At 44.3% G+C, this 19,810-nt stretch overlaps 1 protein-coding gene across 1 annotated transcript in view; it reads left to right on the forward strand.

Moving 5' to 3' along the window:
• CCDC9B (coiled-coil domain containing 9B) overlaps positions 1–19,810 on the forward strand; it is a 94,562-nt gene that overhangs the window by 14,445 nt on the left and 60,307 nt on the right. Inside the window, exons 2-5 of the mRNA XM_090034970.1 lie at positions 1,783–1,896; positions 3,781–3,885; positions 4,796–4,858; positions 5,261–5,425. Coding sequence (XP_089891096.1) covers positions 1,783–1,896; positions 3,781–3,885; positions 4,796–4,858; positions 5,261–5,425 — 447 coding nt within the window. The remainder of the gene's footprint in view (positions 1–1,782; positions 1,897–3,780; positions 3,886–4,795; positions 4,859–5,260; positions 5,426–19,810) is intronic.

Consider the following 19,810-nt stretch of genomic DNA (forward strand, 5'->3'; position numbering starts at 1 on the left):
GCAACTTTATTAGCCACTGGGCTTTTTGGTTTGGGATTGAGAAGGTGATGTTGGAAAGGAAAGAAATTACAAGTTTTACTTACAAAAAGGAATGAATTTTACTTATGACAACAAAAGATATAGTTTGCATATATAATAGTTAATAAAAAGGTTAAGCTAATAAGCAGACAACATAACAATACAGATTAAAATTGACAGTGATAATAAAACAGATAAAGAAATTATCCAAGAGTTCCCACTTGGTTAGTAACTTATCGATAGTCCCTTGGTTAGAAGATGCACATCAAGTTGAATCAGTGAAGTCAGATGTCTCTGAACTGGGCTACCCAAAGGATACCGCTGGAAGCCCCTCAGTCAGGATTTGGTCCTCACTCTCACAGGGAGTAAGAGAGATCCGTGGGGTATGGGACAGCAATGACCCTTCTGTTCCGTCCTTCCCAAAGGTTACTATGACGAGTGTGTTCTTTTATATCCTAATTTTGCTACTTTTTTAATTATATAGCCATTCATAATATTGCTTTATAGCTGTTATCCTATGGGGTTAAAAGGTGTTAGAAATGATTATAAGAAGTTACTGCCCAAGCTTGGGTTTATCCAATAAGCAAATTGCAACACAATATCTTCAGGTTTAAAATTAACATTACCCTGCCTAAATCCAGCCTCTTCAAAACTCTCTGACTATGCTTTTTTTGAGATGTCCTTTCTTGAAATGTACTGGATAAGTTGGGCAGTTGAATCCAGGTTTTATCATCATCAAGGCTAAATTCTGAGCGAGAAAGAACTATTAGGTCAGCTAATTTCACAGCTAGAGCTTTGTCTCTGAGGCCTAGTCAGTTCCACAAACAGTTACAAGTTACATTTGCAGGTTACAAAAATACAAGCTTCATATTAGACAAAAGTTCCAAATGCCTCCAAGAAGCACATATTTATTGCTTATTAATTTCTTTGGTTCTGGCCATCACACGGGACTCTTCCTCGGCTTTTGCTAACATCTCTCATTCAAGCCCAGCTGGGGTTAGATCACTCCTCCCACTTCCAAGAGGGCTACCTCCAAAGCAGCTTCACTCACCCTCAGGACAGACGGTCTCCCTACTGGGACAAACTTTGTCTCTTTGCGCTGTCCCTCTGCAGGGCAGCCCTTCTTATCCCTTCAGGTGGTTCCATTTTTAATGCTGCTGCACATGAAGTGCAGATGTAGATAACACCCAGCAATTTTACTTTGCTGCTTCAGTCAAGCATAAAAAACAGCAACGGCTAAAAAATGTATAGCCTTTATGCCAGTATGTTGTACTGTTGTATACTCATCCAGGTCACATTTGAGTACCTGAGTCTGCCTTTATTTCTCGAGGCTGCTATCTTGTATACCAGAATTTAAATATTTTAAATCTTTAACCTCTGTGGTTAGGTATTGAGTAAAATGGGAATCATGTGTAAATAACTAAGGCCATGGAATGTGCCTCTGAGTACTTGAATGATCATTTAGGGAGGTGTGTACTACCCCATTGAGCTGACTCAACACTGAAGCCTAATGATGGCAGTTTACAGACGTCATTGCTGATCCAAGCATATACAAAAGAAGGACAATTCTGTTTTAAACAAGTCAGTCTCCCGGGAGCAGAATCTTGCATAGGGGGTTTAAAAGAGATAGAACTTGGGAAAGCACCGTGCCTTTTTTCTCCCAAGTTTGGTCCCTACTCTGGCACATAGAACTAGAGTGGGAAGGTTTGTATGTTATTGGCTGTGAATTATTAGTGAGAAAACCTCTTGTTTTTGCCTTTTTAGGATGCTGCTGTGGATGATGTAGTGCTGAGAAAAAAAAGGCAGAAGGATGTTGAATTGGATAAGAAAATCCTGGCTTTACGGAAAAAGAATGAAGCTCTTATACGAAGATACCAGGTAAGTCTGCCCCAATTCTATCTTCTTCAGTTCCTTTCTGGAGCCTTTTCTACTAACAGTTTATGACTACTAATGTTTCTGCATCCTGTTATTCCACCAGTGTGATGTGGAACCAAGTTAGATCAGTGTCTTTATGCAGAAAAGTTGGATAAAATTCTGCCTTTGGGTTTTATCTGTTGAACTGCAAGTGATATCGGGGGGATTTGTACATAAAGTTCAGTTTCAGAATGAGTTCCCATGGGTTTACAAAAGAAAGATTCAGAAATGTGGGTGAGGGCTTTGGATCAGTCTCAGCTAGTGTGAATACCCTATCTGTGCTGACAGCAGAGGTGCTATGCCAATTTATAGCAAGAAGGTAATATATCTTCATTACCAGGCTGTCCTCTTGCAGGCCTCGCATATTCTCTGCTGTCTGTAGTTTTCAGTTGCACAGAGATGTACCTCCTCATGCAATTTTTAAAACATTTTCTTCCTTCTCAGTCAGCATCACCCTCACACATTTTTAGTTCTCCCCCACAACCACCCATTTTTATATAACATGTGCTCCTCACTTTTCCAATTCAGGGGCTTTCCTATGGCTTCCCATTCCTCTATGGCTCCTATCTCTTGGGTTCTGTCTTTTTGTTCTTAATCTTTAGGAGTGCCCAATCTCTTTTGAACTGCCCCAGTATATTTTCCAGTGGTTCCTCACTGGGGGTTCCTGATTTTTTCATTGTTGCTAGAATAGCCAGGAGGGAGGATAACTTCATATTTTGCTGCTTTCTTGTGTCCTTTCTTATACGTAAGACAATCCAATTATTTACACAGAGCACTGATGTATTAGGCAGAGGTGCCAGAAAAGGAAAGAAGTTTAAACCCATGTCAGGCTAAATCATAGAGCTAGGCTTCAGCACCATATTAGTTAATTCTGCCCTGTTCATATGAATTAGGAGGGAGGACTTTCAGTCAAACCTAAAATGTGCATGTGCTGAAAAAGTCTAAAGGTGAAGGTATGTTCAGGAGCCTACTCTGAAGGTCATTTCCCAGCACAAGAGGAGGTCAGCAGCCAAGGACCAAATATACCAATAAGGAATTTGAACCTGAAACCAAATCCAAAATTCCACACTTTGGGGAGGGTGTCATTTGGATCCACATCTGAATGCTGCAGACCAAGGCATGTGCTATGCTTCTGTGGAACAAACATACCCCTCCAAAATGCCTGCATTGACTTTCCATCTGCAGTCCTCCCTCACAGCCAGGTCTCAGAGCCCAGGTTCCAGGGTCCATTGTCCATCAGCCCTCTGTTTGGTTCACATACTTGCATTCCCTGGTTGAGGATTCTCTGAAGCCTGGACCCATCTGAGGTCTCTAATCCATTCTCCTCTCTACATGGCAACTGAAGAAACCTAAACAAGCTATCCTGTGCTCCATGTGGCAAACCCTCTCCCAGGAGCTCGCTTCTCTGCTACTCTTTCCTGAAAAGCAGGCTCCTTGTCATGTGTACTTCAAAGTACTGGGGCCAACAACAGGTACTTGGAGGTACATATGCACCAAGGACCAATGCGCTTTTACAGCTTCCTTGGAGAAGACCCTGTGCTGAGGGCACATTGACAAAAGACACACATTGACGTCAGTGTTCTTTCTCTCCCCCTCTTACTTCCTTCCTTAATGCTGAGGTGGGCCTATGTAATATGAATATGAACCATGTCTCTAAGAACATGAGGTTCTGGAAGCAGGGAAACCACTTAGCCTGTGGTGTCCTGGTTTATTATGGTCAACATCCCCACCCCCAACCATATATGTATGAAAAGAGCTGATGGTCCTGCGCTGTGTGTGTGAAAAGGTGTCATTTACCATAGGCCTCTAAGAGTTTGCTGACATGGGGTATGGGCTTGCCTGTTTTAGGAAATAGAAGAGGACCGAAAGCGAGCAGAGCAAGAAGGAATGGCTGTCACCTCCAGGAGGACCAAGCAGGATGGCCTTACTATAACCATCACCAAGACTCACAATGTAAGCTCTGCCTCCCATTGGGTATAAGTTTATGCCTTCTGAAAGGATCAAGTCCTAACTAACCTTGAGATGCCAGTTCTGGAGTAGATAGCATGTGTAACAGGACAACCACAATACAGAGCTTCAGACCCTAGCCACTCCCAGAGGACTTAGAAGTCCTAAATAGATTCAAGCACAGGCCTACATAAGCCTGACCATACAAAATAAGTTCCCAGGCATACACAGGAGGCATGCTGGTATGTGCACCAATATAGGTAGGTGGATGTGAAAAGAGTTTCCCCTGGACACCCTGCCATGTATGAGCTCCCAGACAAAGGTGCAACTTAGCGGCAAAAAAAGAGCAAGGATAGGTGTGAATTAGAAGCTCTATAGGCACATTAAGAGAGAAATTTAACTGCAAAACATGCTTAGGAAACAAAAGCCAGATTCAAAACAGGGCCTTCCTTCCCCTTCCTTTAAACAGGGTTTAGCCTTAGAACAAACAAAGCAAATGGCCTTTGGGGGTTCTCTGCAAATTCTGCAACTCAGGGGCTGACCTAGTTTTTCTTTATAGAGGGGATTAAACAAATCATCAACAGACACACCCCTCCCATTCACCAGCAGCAGAATCAGAGGGGAGGCAATTCATGGTCTGATCCACCCCTGGCAGCAGCTTAGGGCCCAGAGATCACAAGGTCAGTCCTGCTGTAAACTCTGCATGAAGTCCTGTGTCAAAGTGAATGCAATGCCAGCAAAGCTAATGGAGTAAGTAGTCCAAACTGTACCATTGTTCCTCTTCTCTGATGTTGGATTTTTCACACAATTACTTTATTAGGCCCATTTGTAGAATGCATTGCCTTCTTTTCAGCAGCACACTAGCCCTTGCTTGACTGCAGATGTGCACTGTTGCACACATTTCTCTCTCTTACAGGACCTGAAAGATGCTATTAACCAGACTGAACACTATGGACTAGATTGCCCAGCCCTTTTGATGGTGAGCACTTATTTGTGTGATAGTCACATTGATTTCAGCAGGCAATGACCACCATAACCTAGGGCTGCACAATCTAACCTTTAGAATTTTAAAAATACCTATAGTATTATTTGTTTTCTAGGCCTTTGACATTTGAGTCAGAAATGTCAGATTTGTAAGTGCAATGGATTTTCCAGACCTACTTAGATTTGTGGGTTTCACTGCTCACCAGACAATGTGCCTGTTGTTTCATTCTGTGGAAGAAGGCATAGTACTGTAACATGAGCCAAAACCGTCCTTCGAAGCAAATCCTGACATTTCTGTACTTGCTAGCTCCCTATGGTTGTTTGTAAAATGGAACCCCCCTCCCCCCAAATCAAACTAGAAACACTTCTTTGCTAACTAGATGGGTTTATTTTTCAGGAGAAAAGGGTGGTGAGTGAGAAATGGGGAAGCAGCTTCCCAGCAAGCCCAGAGTTTGGAATTGGCAGTGAGGAAGATGATGAAGAGGAGGAAGCAGATCATATGTTCACATTCAGGATGGGGAAGAGGATGCAATTGGCTGTTACTATGGATAACAAAGCTAAGGTGAGTCTTGTAAATGATGATGTGCCATGTAACAGGCTCAGGTATTCACCCTCCCCAGAGTCTAGTACCCCCGTGTCCATGTTCCCTGACCTCCTCCACCTGCGATCTCATCTGCCACAACTCTCAGCTTGCTGGTAAATGTGTGTCACCCCATGGATGTACTCCCCCTTGAAGAGGACCTTAGTTGCCTTAGGGGCTAGGTTTGTAACCTCCAGCCATCCCCATAGTTATGCCTATGCCTTGCAGATGACTCTCAGTGGTCCCTTTGTCACAGACCTTTAAGTCAAAATCAACCCTGGGCCCTCAGGCCACACAGCCACTTGCCTGGTTTCAGGCCTTTTTATCTGGCTGAGACCCTTCAGGCCATATCTACTACCTAAAAGCTTCCTGGGTCTCAGCCTGAATGGTGAAAAATGCCTCTCAGGCCCCTGCCCATGGCCTCCCCTTCCCCTACAGCCATCATCCAGTCCTTTGGTAGTTAGCATTATGAAAACATAAACACAAGCAACTGCTTTCCAAAAAAGTCACCTGAGCTCCCCTTGGTTTTTTCCTTACAGCCCTAGGTGACAGCTAAGGCATTAGCCAACCTGTCTCCTGAAGCCCTCTCCTGCAGGAGACCCATTCCCTGCTGCCTGCAGGGTCAGACTATACTGCTAGCTCCCAGCCCTTGTTTTATGTGCTCCAGAGCTCCTCCCCTTCCTGTCAGCTGGCTTACCAGCCTCATGCATGGGTTTATTCTCTGTTTCATAATCAGCCTGCCCCTGGCTGCTGCAGCTTAGCTCAGCTGCCTCTACTTGACCTAATGAGCTTATGCTGTTCCTATCTGGCACCTTCACAGGGTCCTTAGCAGGCCCCAGCCTCTGGGTCTGTTTTCTTATTGGGGTGGGTGTTGTAGCTGTTGGCCCCTGTGGGCTAAAAAAGTCCTCCTCCCCTTCTGATTGCTGTTAAGAGATTGCAGTTCCCTGTTATATGCCACCAAGGTTAGCACATTGGTTAGTTTTCTTTCTCCAACTGAGGCTCTGTTCATTGTCTTCCTGCAGTTACTTCCTTGGCATAACAATCAAGTTCAGGATTAATATAAAAAGACTCCTTTTATTAAATACACTCCTGTGATTGGTAGCCTGGATTCTTTTTGCTAAAGATATCCCATTTCCAAGCCCAGTAATACTGGGAATTACTTCCGCCATCTTACACTCACAGCTTGCTTTCTTACTGATAAGAAACCATCATTATTAGTCCATTACAGCTAAGAGAGCTTGAAAAGATGTTACCTGCAGTAACTTGAAACTGAAGCTGGTGCTTCACAGAGGATGACTTTTAAAATGTATCAAACAGACTTAGGCTTCATCAGCGCCAGTTTGAACTGGAAAAGGGCCTGAACTAAAACTCCATATGTGAGTCTGGAGTCCATTTTATGAAAGCTTTGAAGCTAGATCTAGAATTTACAGCGTTATAGTTAAAATCCAGCCCAGTGTAGCAAAAACCAGAAACAGGTGCATTTAGTGGCTCTCTGTGTAAAACTTATTATTTATATGTATGAATATACCCTATTTATTACGGCTGAGTGAAGCTTCAGTAGCCGATTCAATTTGGAGGAGATTCAGCTTGATTTGGTGACCGAATCTAATCAGGAGACCAATTAAAAGCTCCAAATTGATTTGAAGCACCCGAATCAATTTGGAAAAAGATTTGGAAAAGATTCAGCGATTTGGCCATAGACTATACAGGCAGATGACACAGCTGCCTCCAGCAGGTAAGTCTGTTGAGAAGCGGTGTGGGGGGCGGGGAATAGGGCTAGGGCTGGGGCAAGCTGCCCAGCCAGGGCAGGGGGGCACATGACTTGTGGAGGTGGACGGCAGATGTGGGCATGGCAGGATTCGGAGTGGGGACTCTGCCCTGCCACCACTTGCCAGCTAGGATGGGGGCAGCGAGGCAGGATGCGGGCACGGCTTGCTCCAGATGGAAGGGGGCAAACAGCAGCAGAGCATAACCCCTGCTCCCAGCACTGCCGCACCTGTATCCTGCAACCCCTGCGCTGTCTGGCAAGCGGCAGCAGGGCAGAGCCCCTGCTCCCAATGCTGATGTGGGTGCGGCAATGCTGGGAGCTGGGGCTCTGCCCTGCTGCCGCTTGCCCCCTTCCGCCCAAAGCGAGCTGCACCGCGAACTGCACCGTCTGGACCAGCGGCAGCAGGGCAGAGCCCCCATTCCAAGCACTGCTGCACCTGCATCAGCACTACAAGCGGGAACTCTGCACTGCCACCACTTGCCGCCTGGTGTGGGGGGTGCGGGCGTGGCAGCGCTAGGAGCAGGAGCTATGCCATGCTGGTGTTTGCCCCCTTCCACCTGGAGCGAGCTGCACCCGCATCCTGCCCCCCGCCCCCAAACTGGGCAAGTGGCAGCAGGGCAGAGCCCCTGCTCCAAGCGCTGCCATATCCGTATCCCACACCCCCCACCGCCTCCCTCCCCGAGTAACGTGTCCCCCCTGCTCCGGCTGAGCAGTTTGTCCCAGTCCCAGCCTATCTCCAATTCCTCCATCTCCCACCTCTTCCCTCCCCACTTCCCCAACCCCAACAGGCTCTGCCTGTTTAATCTATGGCCGAATCTCCAAAGTGGCACAGAATCTTTCCAATCTGATTCAGCCAAATCGAATCGGACAGTGATTCAAATCTCCAAATCAAATCACTGTCCTCCAAATTGGCCAAATCTGAATCTGAAGGCCACTTTGCACAGGCCTACTATTTATAACATTTACCTGTTGTACCCTCCAGTGATATGTTCAAACCTTAACAAAAACTGTTGGCAGTTTTACTTGTCAATGGCTGTCACTAACCACTGTCCTCTCTACTGGAGCTAATTTCACCTTTGCAAATAATCTTCACCTTTTGCCTAAATATGAAGGCTAAACATGTGCAGTCAATTGTAAGGGGGGTGGGTCATTTCATTCCAAATCCTGCTTATGGCATACTAGAAATTTGCAAACCTGTGGCCCTTTCTGCAGTGGGGACTGTCACTTCAACACTTTTTACTAACCCTAAAGGACATTTTGAAGAGAGAAAAACAATTTATGTTTGATTTAAGTCACATATATCTTTCACCTGTTTTCTACAGAATGACTTCCTGCATTTACTAATTATTGATTATATTTATGCTTTCAAAAGAACTGAACCCTTCCAGCTCATCATTTCTTGTGACTTGATCCTGCACTTAATACTCGTTCTGTGTTTCCAGTTGCTGCCGAACTAGTCACAATTTTCCACAGCTTCCTTCTCATTTTGGCACTACTACTGTGTTGTTGGAATTGAGGTTGAGCTGGGATTTATTCACAAACATAGGCGCATTGGATTGGAAGGCTACCTGAGCCGTTGAGTCCTGTCCCCTGCATATGCAGATCATCATTTACCCCATGAATGACTGGTGCCTCCTGAATCTGGGGGGGCACCTCCAGAAGCTGTCGATGGTGGCAGCCCTGTTGGGGGGGCACCAGCCCTACTGAAAGTATCAGTGCCAGCTGTCAATGGGGGCACTTGCACCCCCATGTACCCCTTACCAGTCGCCTATGATTTACTCACAGATTCCCAAAAGCTGCCATTTCAAACTCTCACACAAGAAATACAAGGCAGAACACCTATAACATTTCACAGGTAAAAAAGCAGGGGAGATGAAGGTACTACTAATGTCCTGCCACTGCAACAACAGGGAAGTAGTTGGTTAATATTTGATCACACAAGGAAGAACATATACTCTGCAGAAGAGTAGCATGCTCTGAGGTGCAGAGGAAAGCAAAACACAAACACAGTCCTTTCCAATCTAACTTGAGGGAAACATTTCTTCCTGAGAGAAAAATTCCAAGTTTGTCTGTTTGTATGACCCTGAACAGAAGAGCAAAATCCTTTAATTAGGAACTTGTGAATGTTCTACATACCAGCAGACATATCAGCACACCGCAGTCAAAAAATTGCAGCCTTAACTGGGGCCAAGATGCAAAGCCTACTTGTGTGGGCATAAGGAATGCAAGCAAAGTGGTTTGGATCTAGGGACACAGTGTTAAAGGTACTAGGATAAGCAGAACTAGAAGGTGTGTACAAAAGTTGCTTTTTTCACCATTTAAAGTGTTTTATTGCTGTGACTTAACAGAATTTTATGGCTCTACAAGCACTTTAAAAGTGGGTACAGCACTTTAAATTAACCCTTGTTAAATTAGGTATTAAACTTGATGTTGTGTACTTTATAGCACTTTAACAAACTACAGCACTTAAATAACTTCTATACACTGGTCAAACTTCTGACCAACAGAGAAGTCCCAGGAGGCTGCAGAGTGCCCCCCGCCTCCTAGCTTGGAAAGTACACAGAGGCTTAGAGGCCCCCACCACAAAACACTGTACTTCTGTCAGGTTTAAAAGTGCTGTAACTTTATAGTGGTATAAAAAGTGGTGTAAATTACGGTGCTGTAAAACCCGCACAGAGCACTTCTGTACCCACCCAGAGTCTTTATAGGGGAATGGTCTCCTCACCAACAAGTATAGCAGATAACTGTAAGATAATGGAGACTTCTGTTCATCTACTTGTACATGTCACTAGCCAACATCACAGCAGTAAGTTGATATAAACAGACATTTCACCTAGCTGAAACCTTGCTACTACGCAAAGAATAAAACGGTCAGAAAAGATGAAGCTGGGGACATCCTGGTGGCTTCCAGTTGGACTGAAGAGCCATATAAAGAACTGGCTGACTCAGAGGCAGGGATATGAAATACCAGTGTGACTATGCAGTAGCATCCCCAAACAGTTTCCTGGTGACACCAACTGTGCACCAACTGTGCATGCTTCATGTCATGTGATGCTACGGCGCAGTAGTTACGAGCTACTGTGCAGTCAGTGAGTCATGTAGATGTGGCCACTGACTCTGAAAAATATATCTTCCAGCTTTATCAAAGACTGGTAGAAAAGGCAGAAATCATGACAAATTTACATCTTAATTTACATTTTAATTTTTCTGTCAGGTCAGGGCATTAATTATAACATTTGTGAATTCTTTGTGGACAGATGCAATCTGCATCTTTGATTATGTCAAGGGTTATTTGCCAAGAGGGGCTTGATAAAAAATAGGAATTAGTACTATCAGGATACAGACCTCAGTGCTCTGGTGCCCAGGGGTCTAATGTATTCAGATCCTATTTTCATTGAAGCTAGGGAGTTTTGCTATTGACTTCAGTGGGAGCAGAACTAAACCCCTGTTGGGAAAGACTGTATAATAAGCTTAATTAAATTCTTATAGAACTGCATTTTCATATCTAGGAAGCTTTAGATGTTAAGATATTCCAGTGAAGATTGTATTTCTGATCGCCATTCAGTCAGGATAGTAGGAGTAAGCCTGTGCTTATAAACTATTCATAATGAGTAGTGTTGTAGTAATGATGGTATGTGTATATATCTATCCCAAATCCACTGCATCCCCTAAAGCTCATTGCATGATCTACAACATCAAATCCAAGGCCTAGATTAGGATCTAGTTCTTTTGTATCGTGGGTGGCTAGTGTCACCTGAGTCCCCCCCAGCAGCCATTCAGCGACCGGAGGGGAGGGTCCCCCTGCGGCCAGTCACGCTGACCGGGAAGCATGAGCAGTAGTCCCAGAAGTGCCAGTGGCACTTCACCTGGTACCCTCACTCCCTGGCCAGTGCTCGCAGGGGGTCACTGGTGCTTGTGCCTGCCTCCCCTGCCCATCACCTAAGCAGGGAGCGCTGCCTGTCAGAGGGCGCACCAGTGCTCTCAGGGGGTTGCAATGCCCTATGTGTCACCACTGTTTTGAATGACATTAGTGCAGTGCACTAGCTACTAAATCACATCATCATTTTACACTTTGGCCTCGATGTCTCCTACATGGTAGTGGGAAACAGACCATTAATTCAGACTGCTGGTAGAGGAAAATTAGTTTATTGATTTATGTATTTCAGTTCCATTAATTCATAATCCTCCTTTAGGTTACATCAACTTTCGTTTTTAAAAGGGAAATAATTATATATGTATTTATGCATATCCATGCATGTTTGTATGTGAAAGAGATAGAGAGTGGTTTAGTCATTATCTAGACCAGAGGTACTCAACCTCCAGCCCACAGGCCTGCTCATGGATCACGAAATGTGGTGATGGGGGAGCAGTGGCTATTAGTACATCCTCCTTACCTCCTGTCAAATTCCCAAGTCCCATGCATCTGGTTAGAGCTGGGCCTGGCCATGCCCCCTTCCTCTGCAGGAGGAGGCCATGCTCCCTTCCCCTCATGGGGCTGGGTTGGGGCTGGGCCATGTCCCCTACAAGGTCAGGCCACCCCACTTCCCTCTCTGCAAGGTTGGCCACATCTGTCTCTGCAGGGCCAGGTCAGCCTCATTTTCGCTGTGGGGCTGCGTTGGGCCCAACCTGGCCCACCCAGGCACCGGATCAAATATAGCAGCTGGATCCATCACAGAGACAAACCAGATGCTGCCAATTTGGCCCACTGGGCCAAAAGGTTGAGCACCCCTCTTCAAGACTCTTGAGATGCACTGCATTTGTTAATGTTGAGTTTAACTACTGCAGTGATTCTCAACCACAGTGCCATGGCACCCTGGGGTCCCTTGAGATTCTTTCAAGGGTGACACACAATGTTAGCACTGTTAGGTTTGCAAACATGATTCACAAGATAAACTTGGAGATTTCAAATAGAAATCCATAGTTGTAGTCTTTCTGACTTCTTTGCAGCAGAAAAACTGCTCTGTCATTTTTCTGTAGTAAAAAAAAGGAGTGAAAACTAAGAGCTGGCTTTTCCTGAGGGGTGCCTTGAGTCCGAAAAGGTTAAAAAGCACTGATTTGCTGGAACTGAATGTGTCACTGCTGCTCTGGATGTATGAGAAGTGGCTAGTTGGAAATTCAGCTTTGCTTTCTGGTAATCAAAACTGCAGTGAACAGCCCCACTTGTGATGTGATTGAAGCTCTGAGAAATAAACCACAGTAATTTAGTTAAATCACTTTATTTGATTTGACTCAGTTGTGGCTTTCTTTCTGTGGCCAATATTAGGATCAGATGGCCAGGTTGTGAAGAAGAGCATTTTCATCGAAACCAAAATAATTCTTAAGATAGCCAGCACAAGGGAAAACTGACAAGAAAATAACATAAAACAAACAAATATTCAGCTTTGTTTTCCTCCCCAAACTTGCTCCATTGTGAAACTTTCCCTTACAGTGGCATTTTTTAACACTACAATTTTTGTGAAGTTAAAATACACCGGTTACAATATAGCATGTACATCATGTTATAATAGAGCAGTTAATCAATATAAACAAGGCAATTATAACAATCTCCAAATGCATCCCAACAGTTAACATCAGAACCTCTAATCATATTATACCAATTTCAAATCAGTATCATTGAGAAGATGGAAAAGGGAATTTAAGGTCAGCGGAAGAACTCTGTAGAGGCATAACTGGCTTTTATAATTCATTCCTTACTGCAGCTGGAGCTTCATATGGCTTTGAAAAGACTTTCTACTGAGTCTGACAATCACTTAGATGTGAAGGTTTTTCTAGAATGAGATTAAGGGTCACATCTTGCAAACTTTCCATGCATGTTACTTCCACAGAAGGACATGGCAGTTCTGCCCATGGAAGGCTTTGCACATTTGGGGTCACTGACATGGAAAAAGCTGTTAGTGCCAATTGGGTATTGTCCTGATACCCACTTGCATATTTAGTGGGGGGGTTTCATTGCAAGCACAACATTAGGACAAACCTGACTAAGCATTCATTGAAATCAATAGGCTTTGGCTCAAGTCCTGTATCACTGGCATTTATGAATTAGTGAATGCACTGCCAAAACTGGTGACTGAGCCTGGCCAGACTCCCAGCAGCTGGACTTAAGCAGTCTCCAGCTGCCTCTCCCCATTCTGTAGAGACCCGCAGAGTACCCTGCATTTCTGCAAGAGTGTTGTTGTATTTAAGTCGGGAAAGGCAAGAAGGTGCACATCATGCCAGAGCGTATGTTCCATCCTGGGTGCATTTTTCAGCCAGAAGCTGAGTGACATAAATACAGTACTTCCCACAAAGCACTCTTATTGCAGATGTAGGGTTGACTCTAGGCTTTCATTATGAGAGAACAAGAGAGGAGTGAAATAACAGAGGCCTCGTATAGACATTCAGTTTCTCCTGGAAGAGGTCTGCTGTCCTAGGAGAAACCACTGGAGTACAGATGTTCAAACTTTTTTCTCCCACAGTAAAAATGACTGCTCCAAGAGAAAAATAACTTAGGAACAGCCAGACTTAAATCGCTCCTAGGACAGTTTCTTCTGGGACAACAAATATCCATACATGCTATGGCTGGCTTCTCTCAGAAGAGAACACAGTCCTCCAGCAATCCTTCCCCCTGTGAGAGAGAGTGTGACACTCACTCAACTCTGCTGCTCTAACAGGGAGCAGAACTTGCCCCCTTCACAATCCCCATGTTGTGCTGCAGGAAAACACGGAGTGACCATGGGTAATCTGGGTCAGCCAATCAGGGCTGTTCTGTGCAGTGCTGCCAACCTCTTGCCAGGCAGACTAAGGGAGCTTGCAGAGCATGCACAACCACTCCCCTCTCCACCTATCCCAGCTGCACAGTATCAGCATTGCAAGTTCTCTATTCTTCAGGACCTCAGCATTTTAAGTCTTTCCATGCAGCCCCTGGTAAGTTTCTCTACCAGAAGAAAGGAATCAGAACTCATGACAGAGATGATACCTTTTGTTAGACCAACTAGATATTTTCAAAAAAATTCTTTATTTGCAAGCTTTCAGGCACACTCACCCTTCCTCAGGCACAGGAGAATGGAAAGATTGTAACATTTCTCTTAGGTGGAAATGAAAATTCATATTTCACAGGAGAGCCGAAAGTATTGTAAGATCTCCTAGTTGGAATAGTTAATTTGGTACAAATTAGGCTCAGATAAAAGTTGGAACAGTCTGTTTACCTCAGTGCTGTCTGGTGTCATGCAGGACATTTAATTATATTTCCTTCTGGTTATTATAGTTCACATTTCACAGGAGTGGGGTGATGGACTGTTCTCCTGGGCAAGGAATTTGTCTTGTATTGGGGCAGCTTTGAGCTCTGTGAACATGCAGATTTAGCTGGAACAATAGGCAGGAGCCAGGGTGTCGGCTTTCAGGTTCCAAGGTGGTAAATTTGCTTCCGTCTTGTAAAATTATGAAGTTTTCATTTAAAAAACAGCTAAATTCAATATCTTTCATGTTTCGGAGATGCAGGTTGTTAGACCAACTAGATATTTACAAAAATGTTTTGTTTTGTGTTTTATTTTGTTCGACCAGGAGAACAAATCCGGGAGAATTCTCTCGGGCTGCTTTAATGTGTGAGAGTTTTAAATGCCTGCTATGCCAGCAAAAGTAGTAAACAAAAACTCATTTACGTTAAATCAAGTGGCTAGAATGAAGATGATGCAAACTAGTTTGCCAAGAAGGATGAAAGTATCCAAGAAGGATGATAGGACAGAACATTTCCAGAAACTCTGGTCAATTTTCTGGAATCTTGCATTGTTATTGTTTTCACTCCCTGACAGTCCTACCAAATAGCTTTGTTTCCTGTATCATCCTTAAGCAAAGCATCCCTCACCCTACCTCTTCCTCCGATAATCTCTGCTCTGGTTAATTGCCTGCCTTGTGCTCCACACTCTTTTTAAAGCGCATTTAGTTTTAGTGATAAATTGCCTATTCGTGCTGTACCTGCTAAAAATCTCATGAACCACTACCCTTTAACCTGCTGCCTTTATTTAAATATTGGTTCTCTTTCTGGTTTTCTGGTTACACTGGCTTTCAGCAGACAACAGATTTGCATAGCTCTACAGCCCAAGCCTCTTATCACTACTGATTCTGACCTTCCTAACTCTATTGGTTGTAATGAGTCTGCTTTAGTTTTCCCCAAATCTCTGATTTATCTGAAATCAGATGAAAATCTGGACCTTTTCTGTTTTAGTGAGAATTCCCCCTTGTATGCAGCTGGTAATTGACACTCTAAAAAGTTATATTGCTGAACTGACCATACTGCTTCAGCAGAAGCAGATCCACTGTAACCCACCAGTAACATTTGCATTCTTACTCAGTTTCTTACAAGGCATATTATCCTTATTTTGTAAGGAGTGCCTCTAGTATGGAGGGGTTACTTCATTCTTCATAATTGTTCGGTGTTTCACCAATCTGCTGAGTGCTTCATGTGATGGTGACAGAGGTAATATCTAAAACTAAGACCCACCATCACCTTGCTCACTTTTGAATGGCACCAAGTAGCAACTACTGATATAAAATAGATTTTCTTCATCGATGTATGTATAGGCTGTAGATTAGTAGTTCACTATTGGAACTCTGTGACATTCAAAGATTCAAAGACATTCAAAAAACCTTATTGTTTTTTGGGGTTGTTTTTTTTTTGGGGGGGGGTTACTTATTGACGTATTGGAGGCATTTTTTCTCCCCTAAACTGGCTCTTTACCAAAAAATAAATAAATAAAGATCTTCAGTGAAATTTGTAAGGCCAAGAAGTTCACATCAGGGCTTTACAGAACACAGAAGACTGCAGTTCTCCAGCTAATTGTTAACATCTTCAGCACAGCTTATATACTAGAAGTGTTCCTTGGGGCTCAGAGTGGCAAAATGCACTTCCATATATATACTATGGACTATATTCATCAACACTACAGCAAAGATACTTTGTTGAAATAACGATACTTGTAAGAATAGTGATGTGCTTGGCTGTAACACTGAAATGGCACCAGGATCAAGAAATATCAAATGCTTAGAAAAGCTGCGTCAGAATATATTTACAATGCTGAGTTATCCTTGAAATAGCATTAGGATACCCAACTGCAGCTAGCTCTTTCCTAGCCCCATCTTGCAAAGTGTGCAGAAGTCTGTTGACTTCAATGAGTCTCAAGGGCTGCCAACTCTTTTCAGGATAGATTATAATCTGACAGAATCTGGTTTTAGAGGACAAAGGGATCCTTTTAGAAAAAGGAGTCATCACTGCTGTAGTTCCCAGCAGCTCTTCTTTGAAAGTGGGAGCAGACTGTCCTTTTCCATTTCCTTTAGACAGGTTATACAAGTGATATAGTGCTGAGGATGCAGAGTTCTTTAATAGAAGCATGGAACCCCCTCAGGAGGAGTGTGATGTGGGATACAGGAAGGAGGCTCTGATAAATTGCTCTGGGCAGGAAAGCTGCTGGAAACCCAACAAAGAAACATTAATGAAGAATAGTTTTAGAACAGGGGTGGTTGTGATGGGTGACAGAAAGGTGAAAGCATGGCATTATTCTGATGCACATGAGCCATATTTATTGCTGGCTGGCATGACTCTTTTGATCTCAGTGGTTTTATAATATGGGTGAACCAGACCTATAAATACTGTACATATGCTTCAAGGATGAGCACTCTTTTGTAAGTATCACTGAGTACATCTACACATACAATTAATTATATGATTTAGTAAACTCCAGCACAGTTTGCACTGAAATGTATTGCTCACAGTTGCCATGTTTACACATGCACCTGGGACTGCAGCATGCTGAGCTGGATTGGAGTAGCCTGGATGGGTGGGGGACCTGGGGGTCAGTCTGCCAGCCCAGGCTGCTCTGACCTGCTCAGTGTGCTGTGTAAGGGCTTGTTAAGGCACCAGGGTGCTTCAGTGTGGGGGCTAGCAGCCCCTGCACTGAAACACCTTGTGCCCCAGCCTGTTGGGTCAGTGTCTACACATGTGTTGCAGCACACTAAATACCACCACAGCAGGATAGTACTTGTGGGCGTGTGTAGACGAAGCAAGGGGTATGTGTGCACAACACTTTAAAGCAGGTTAAATGCTTTTGCACTGCTTTAATGGTGTTGGTGTTTGCACGTGTCCGTGCTGTATTGCACATTAATTCCAGCCGTTGTAGCACATTTGGTGGCATAATCCGCCTTAAATGATTTTGGGGTGCAGCAAACTAAAACACCTCTGAGGAGTTTGTTTGATGTTTTACAGCTGCAAAGTGAAGCACTGGGCTCTGTGTGGCTCAGGGACTGTGCAGACAGCCTGTGCAGGCAACCTGGCAGCAAGGTGGGAAGGCAGGCTCCACTGAAAAAAAAAAACGTGGTGAGCCTGATCCCACGGACCCCCCAGAGTCTGCCTGTCTGCATGAGCTGTGTGGGGACCTGGTCCTTCCCTCCACAGCTGTGGTGCCCCTGGGACTGCCCGAGCCAGATGCCTGTAGGCGGGTGCCACCTGGGGTAGGGGGCCACCGCTGCCATGGAGGGAAGCACCAACTCCATCCCACCACTGCAGCCCAGGGACTGCTCCACCCTCTGGCATCTTGCCCTCCCCTTCCCGCTGCCGGAGAGGCAGGTAAGACACGGGTGTACATAATGATTATTCAGGCAGGAATTGTGTGGCGCATTGGAGTTTGATATTTAGGTTGTGGCCTGCAAATGTATTGTAGAGATGCTCAAAACCACGGAAGACTACGAGCAAAATTACTAAAGAAATCTCGCATGGAGCTGAGACTTGTAGATCTCTCTTCCTCCTGCTCCAAAAACCTAGTCCTTTAGCAATTCAGCTAGAGGAGAATGTCTTCAGGTTATACTAAATTCTCTTATCTTCTCTGGGCCAACAACTGGAGTGTAACATTGGGCAAACATAAATATGTAGCACTTTGTAATGGGTGGAATGCAAACCTTGGGTTAGGCCCTGGGATTCTGGAGAAGTTTGGATCAGGCCTGACCTTTTTGGGTCAGGTCCACCTGTAGTAAACAAAAGAAGAACCTTTCTGAGGGGCTCTGCCAGATTATCACACCTTCCATAAGGATTTACTAATGCATTTAAAATGGCTTGCTTTAAAATAGTTTATGAGGATGGGGACTTCTACAGCACATGTCCTTTGGGCTCAAGCTAACTGATACCGGTGGATCTCCGATTCTTTTGACTGACCTCTCATTCTTCTGAATGTCATGTTGGTTTCCCGTTTAATTTTAACATCTCAGGAAAAGGAGCTTGACATCACTGGGGTGACATCACTTGACATGCCCAGTGAAGGCATCCACTCAGGTCACAGCAGGAGGCAAACTATTAGGCTGTATTGACATAGGGACAGAGAACAGTGGAAACTATTAAAATGATTGATGTCAGATCCTTGCTTCAAATACAACATTTGGTCACAATTATCTCAGTTTAAACAGAACACAGCAAAAATAGCAAAGTTCCCAAGAAGGGCAATGAAAATGATTAGAGGTTACAACAAAAACCTAAAGCTAGAGCTGTGCATACACTAGGGAATTTCACAAAAATTCCCATCACTGTTAACAGAGGCTCAAGCTGTGAGAGAGTCTCTTTTTACTTATGCTAGTGTAAATCAAGAGTAATTCTTGCAGAGCCAGTGGTGTTATGCAGATTTGAAACCAGTATGGTCAAGAAATTAACATGCTGCTAGTGTCTAAAAGTCTCTGCTACCTTCTAGTCTTTTACCATGTATTGCTAAAAAGTTTCATTGAAATGCTGATAAAAATTAGTTTCATTGCATAAGCCTTGTTTATGCCAGGGCTGTCCAACTGGTGACTCATGGGCTGCATATGTCCCCTTAAAGAGAGTATGCAGACCACGGGCTCCTGCCAAGATGCCACTTCTCCTTCCTCCTCTCTCAGTTGCTCCTGTACCAGAGGCCAAGGGGGGCTTGAGCACCTGAACTGCATGCACAGCAAAGAAGGGAAACAGGCTCTCTGCACTTCAGGCAGGTGGTGTATGCAGCTGGGAGAGAAGGGAAGCTAGGTGGCCCATGCTGCACATGAAGTGGGAGGAGGGGTCAGTGTGCAGCCATCGTGGCCTGTGGCCCCTGGGTATATGTCCCTCACAGTGTGCAGCCGCTGCAATATTGCCCCCAGGTCTGCTGCCTCTGGCGGCCCATAAGCCTGGTTGTGGCACCTGGCTGCCCTATACCATGGCTCTATCTGTGGCTAAGAACTGGACCTGGTATAACCTAATGTAGGTAAGACTACAGTGAAACATGCTGGATATCATGGTAACTCAATGAAAGGAATGCTGAGGTTGGCAAACGTATTGAACAAACATGGGTCCAGCTCTGTTTTTATGGACAAATTTGTAGTTACTCCCTGATTCAGGCTAACTCTTGTTTTGAGATTTTGAGTTTGTGCAAAACCAAAACTTAGGGGTGCATTAAAACAACAGATGGAAAATAAAGAAAGTGCATTGTCCCTTGTAAAGTAAAACAGCTGAGGTTTGCACAGCATTAGCAGGCTAAAGAGGCACTCATGAAAATAAAATAAAAAGACCAGGAATAAAATGTTCAAAAGCACCTAAATGACTTTGGCACCTAAGTTGCATTATGTAGTAACTTAAA

The sequence above is a fragment of the Crocodylus siamensis genome, chromosome 2 (assembly GCF_052110815.1).
Source record: "Crocodylus siamensis isolate JL-2025a chromosome 2, ASM5211081v1, whole genome shotgun sequence".
Classification (NCBI taxonomy): Eukaryota; Metazoa; Chordata; order Crocodylia; family Crocodylidae; genus Crocodylus; species Crocodylus siamensis.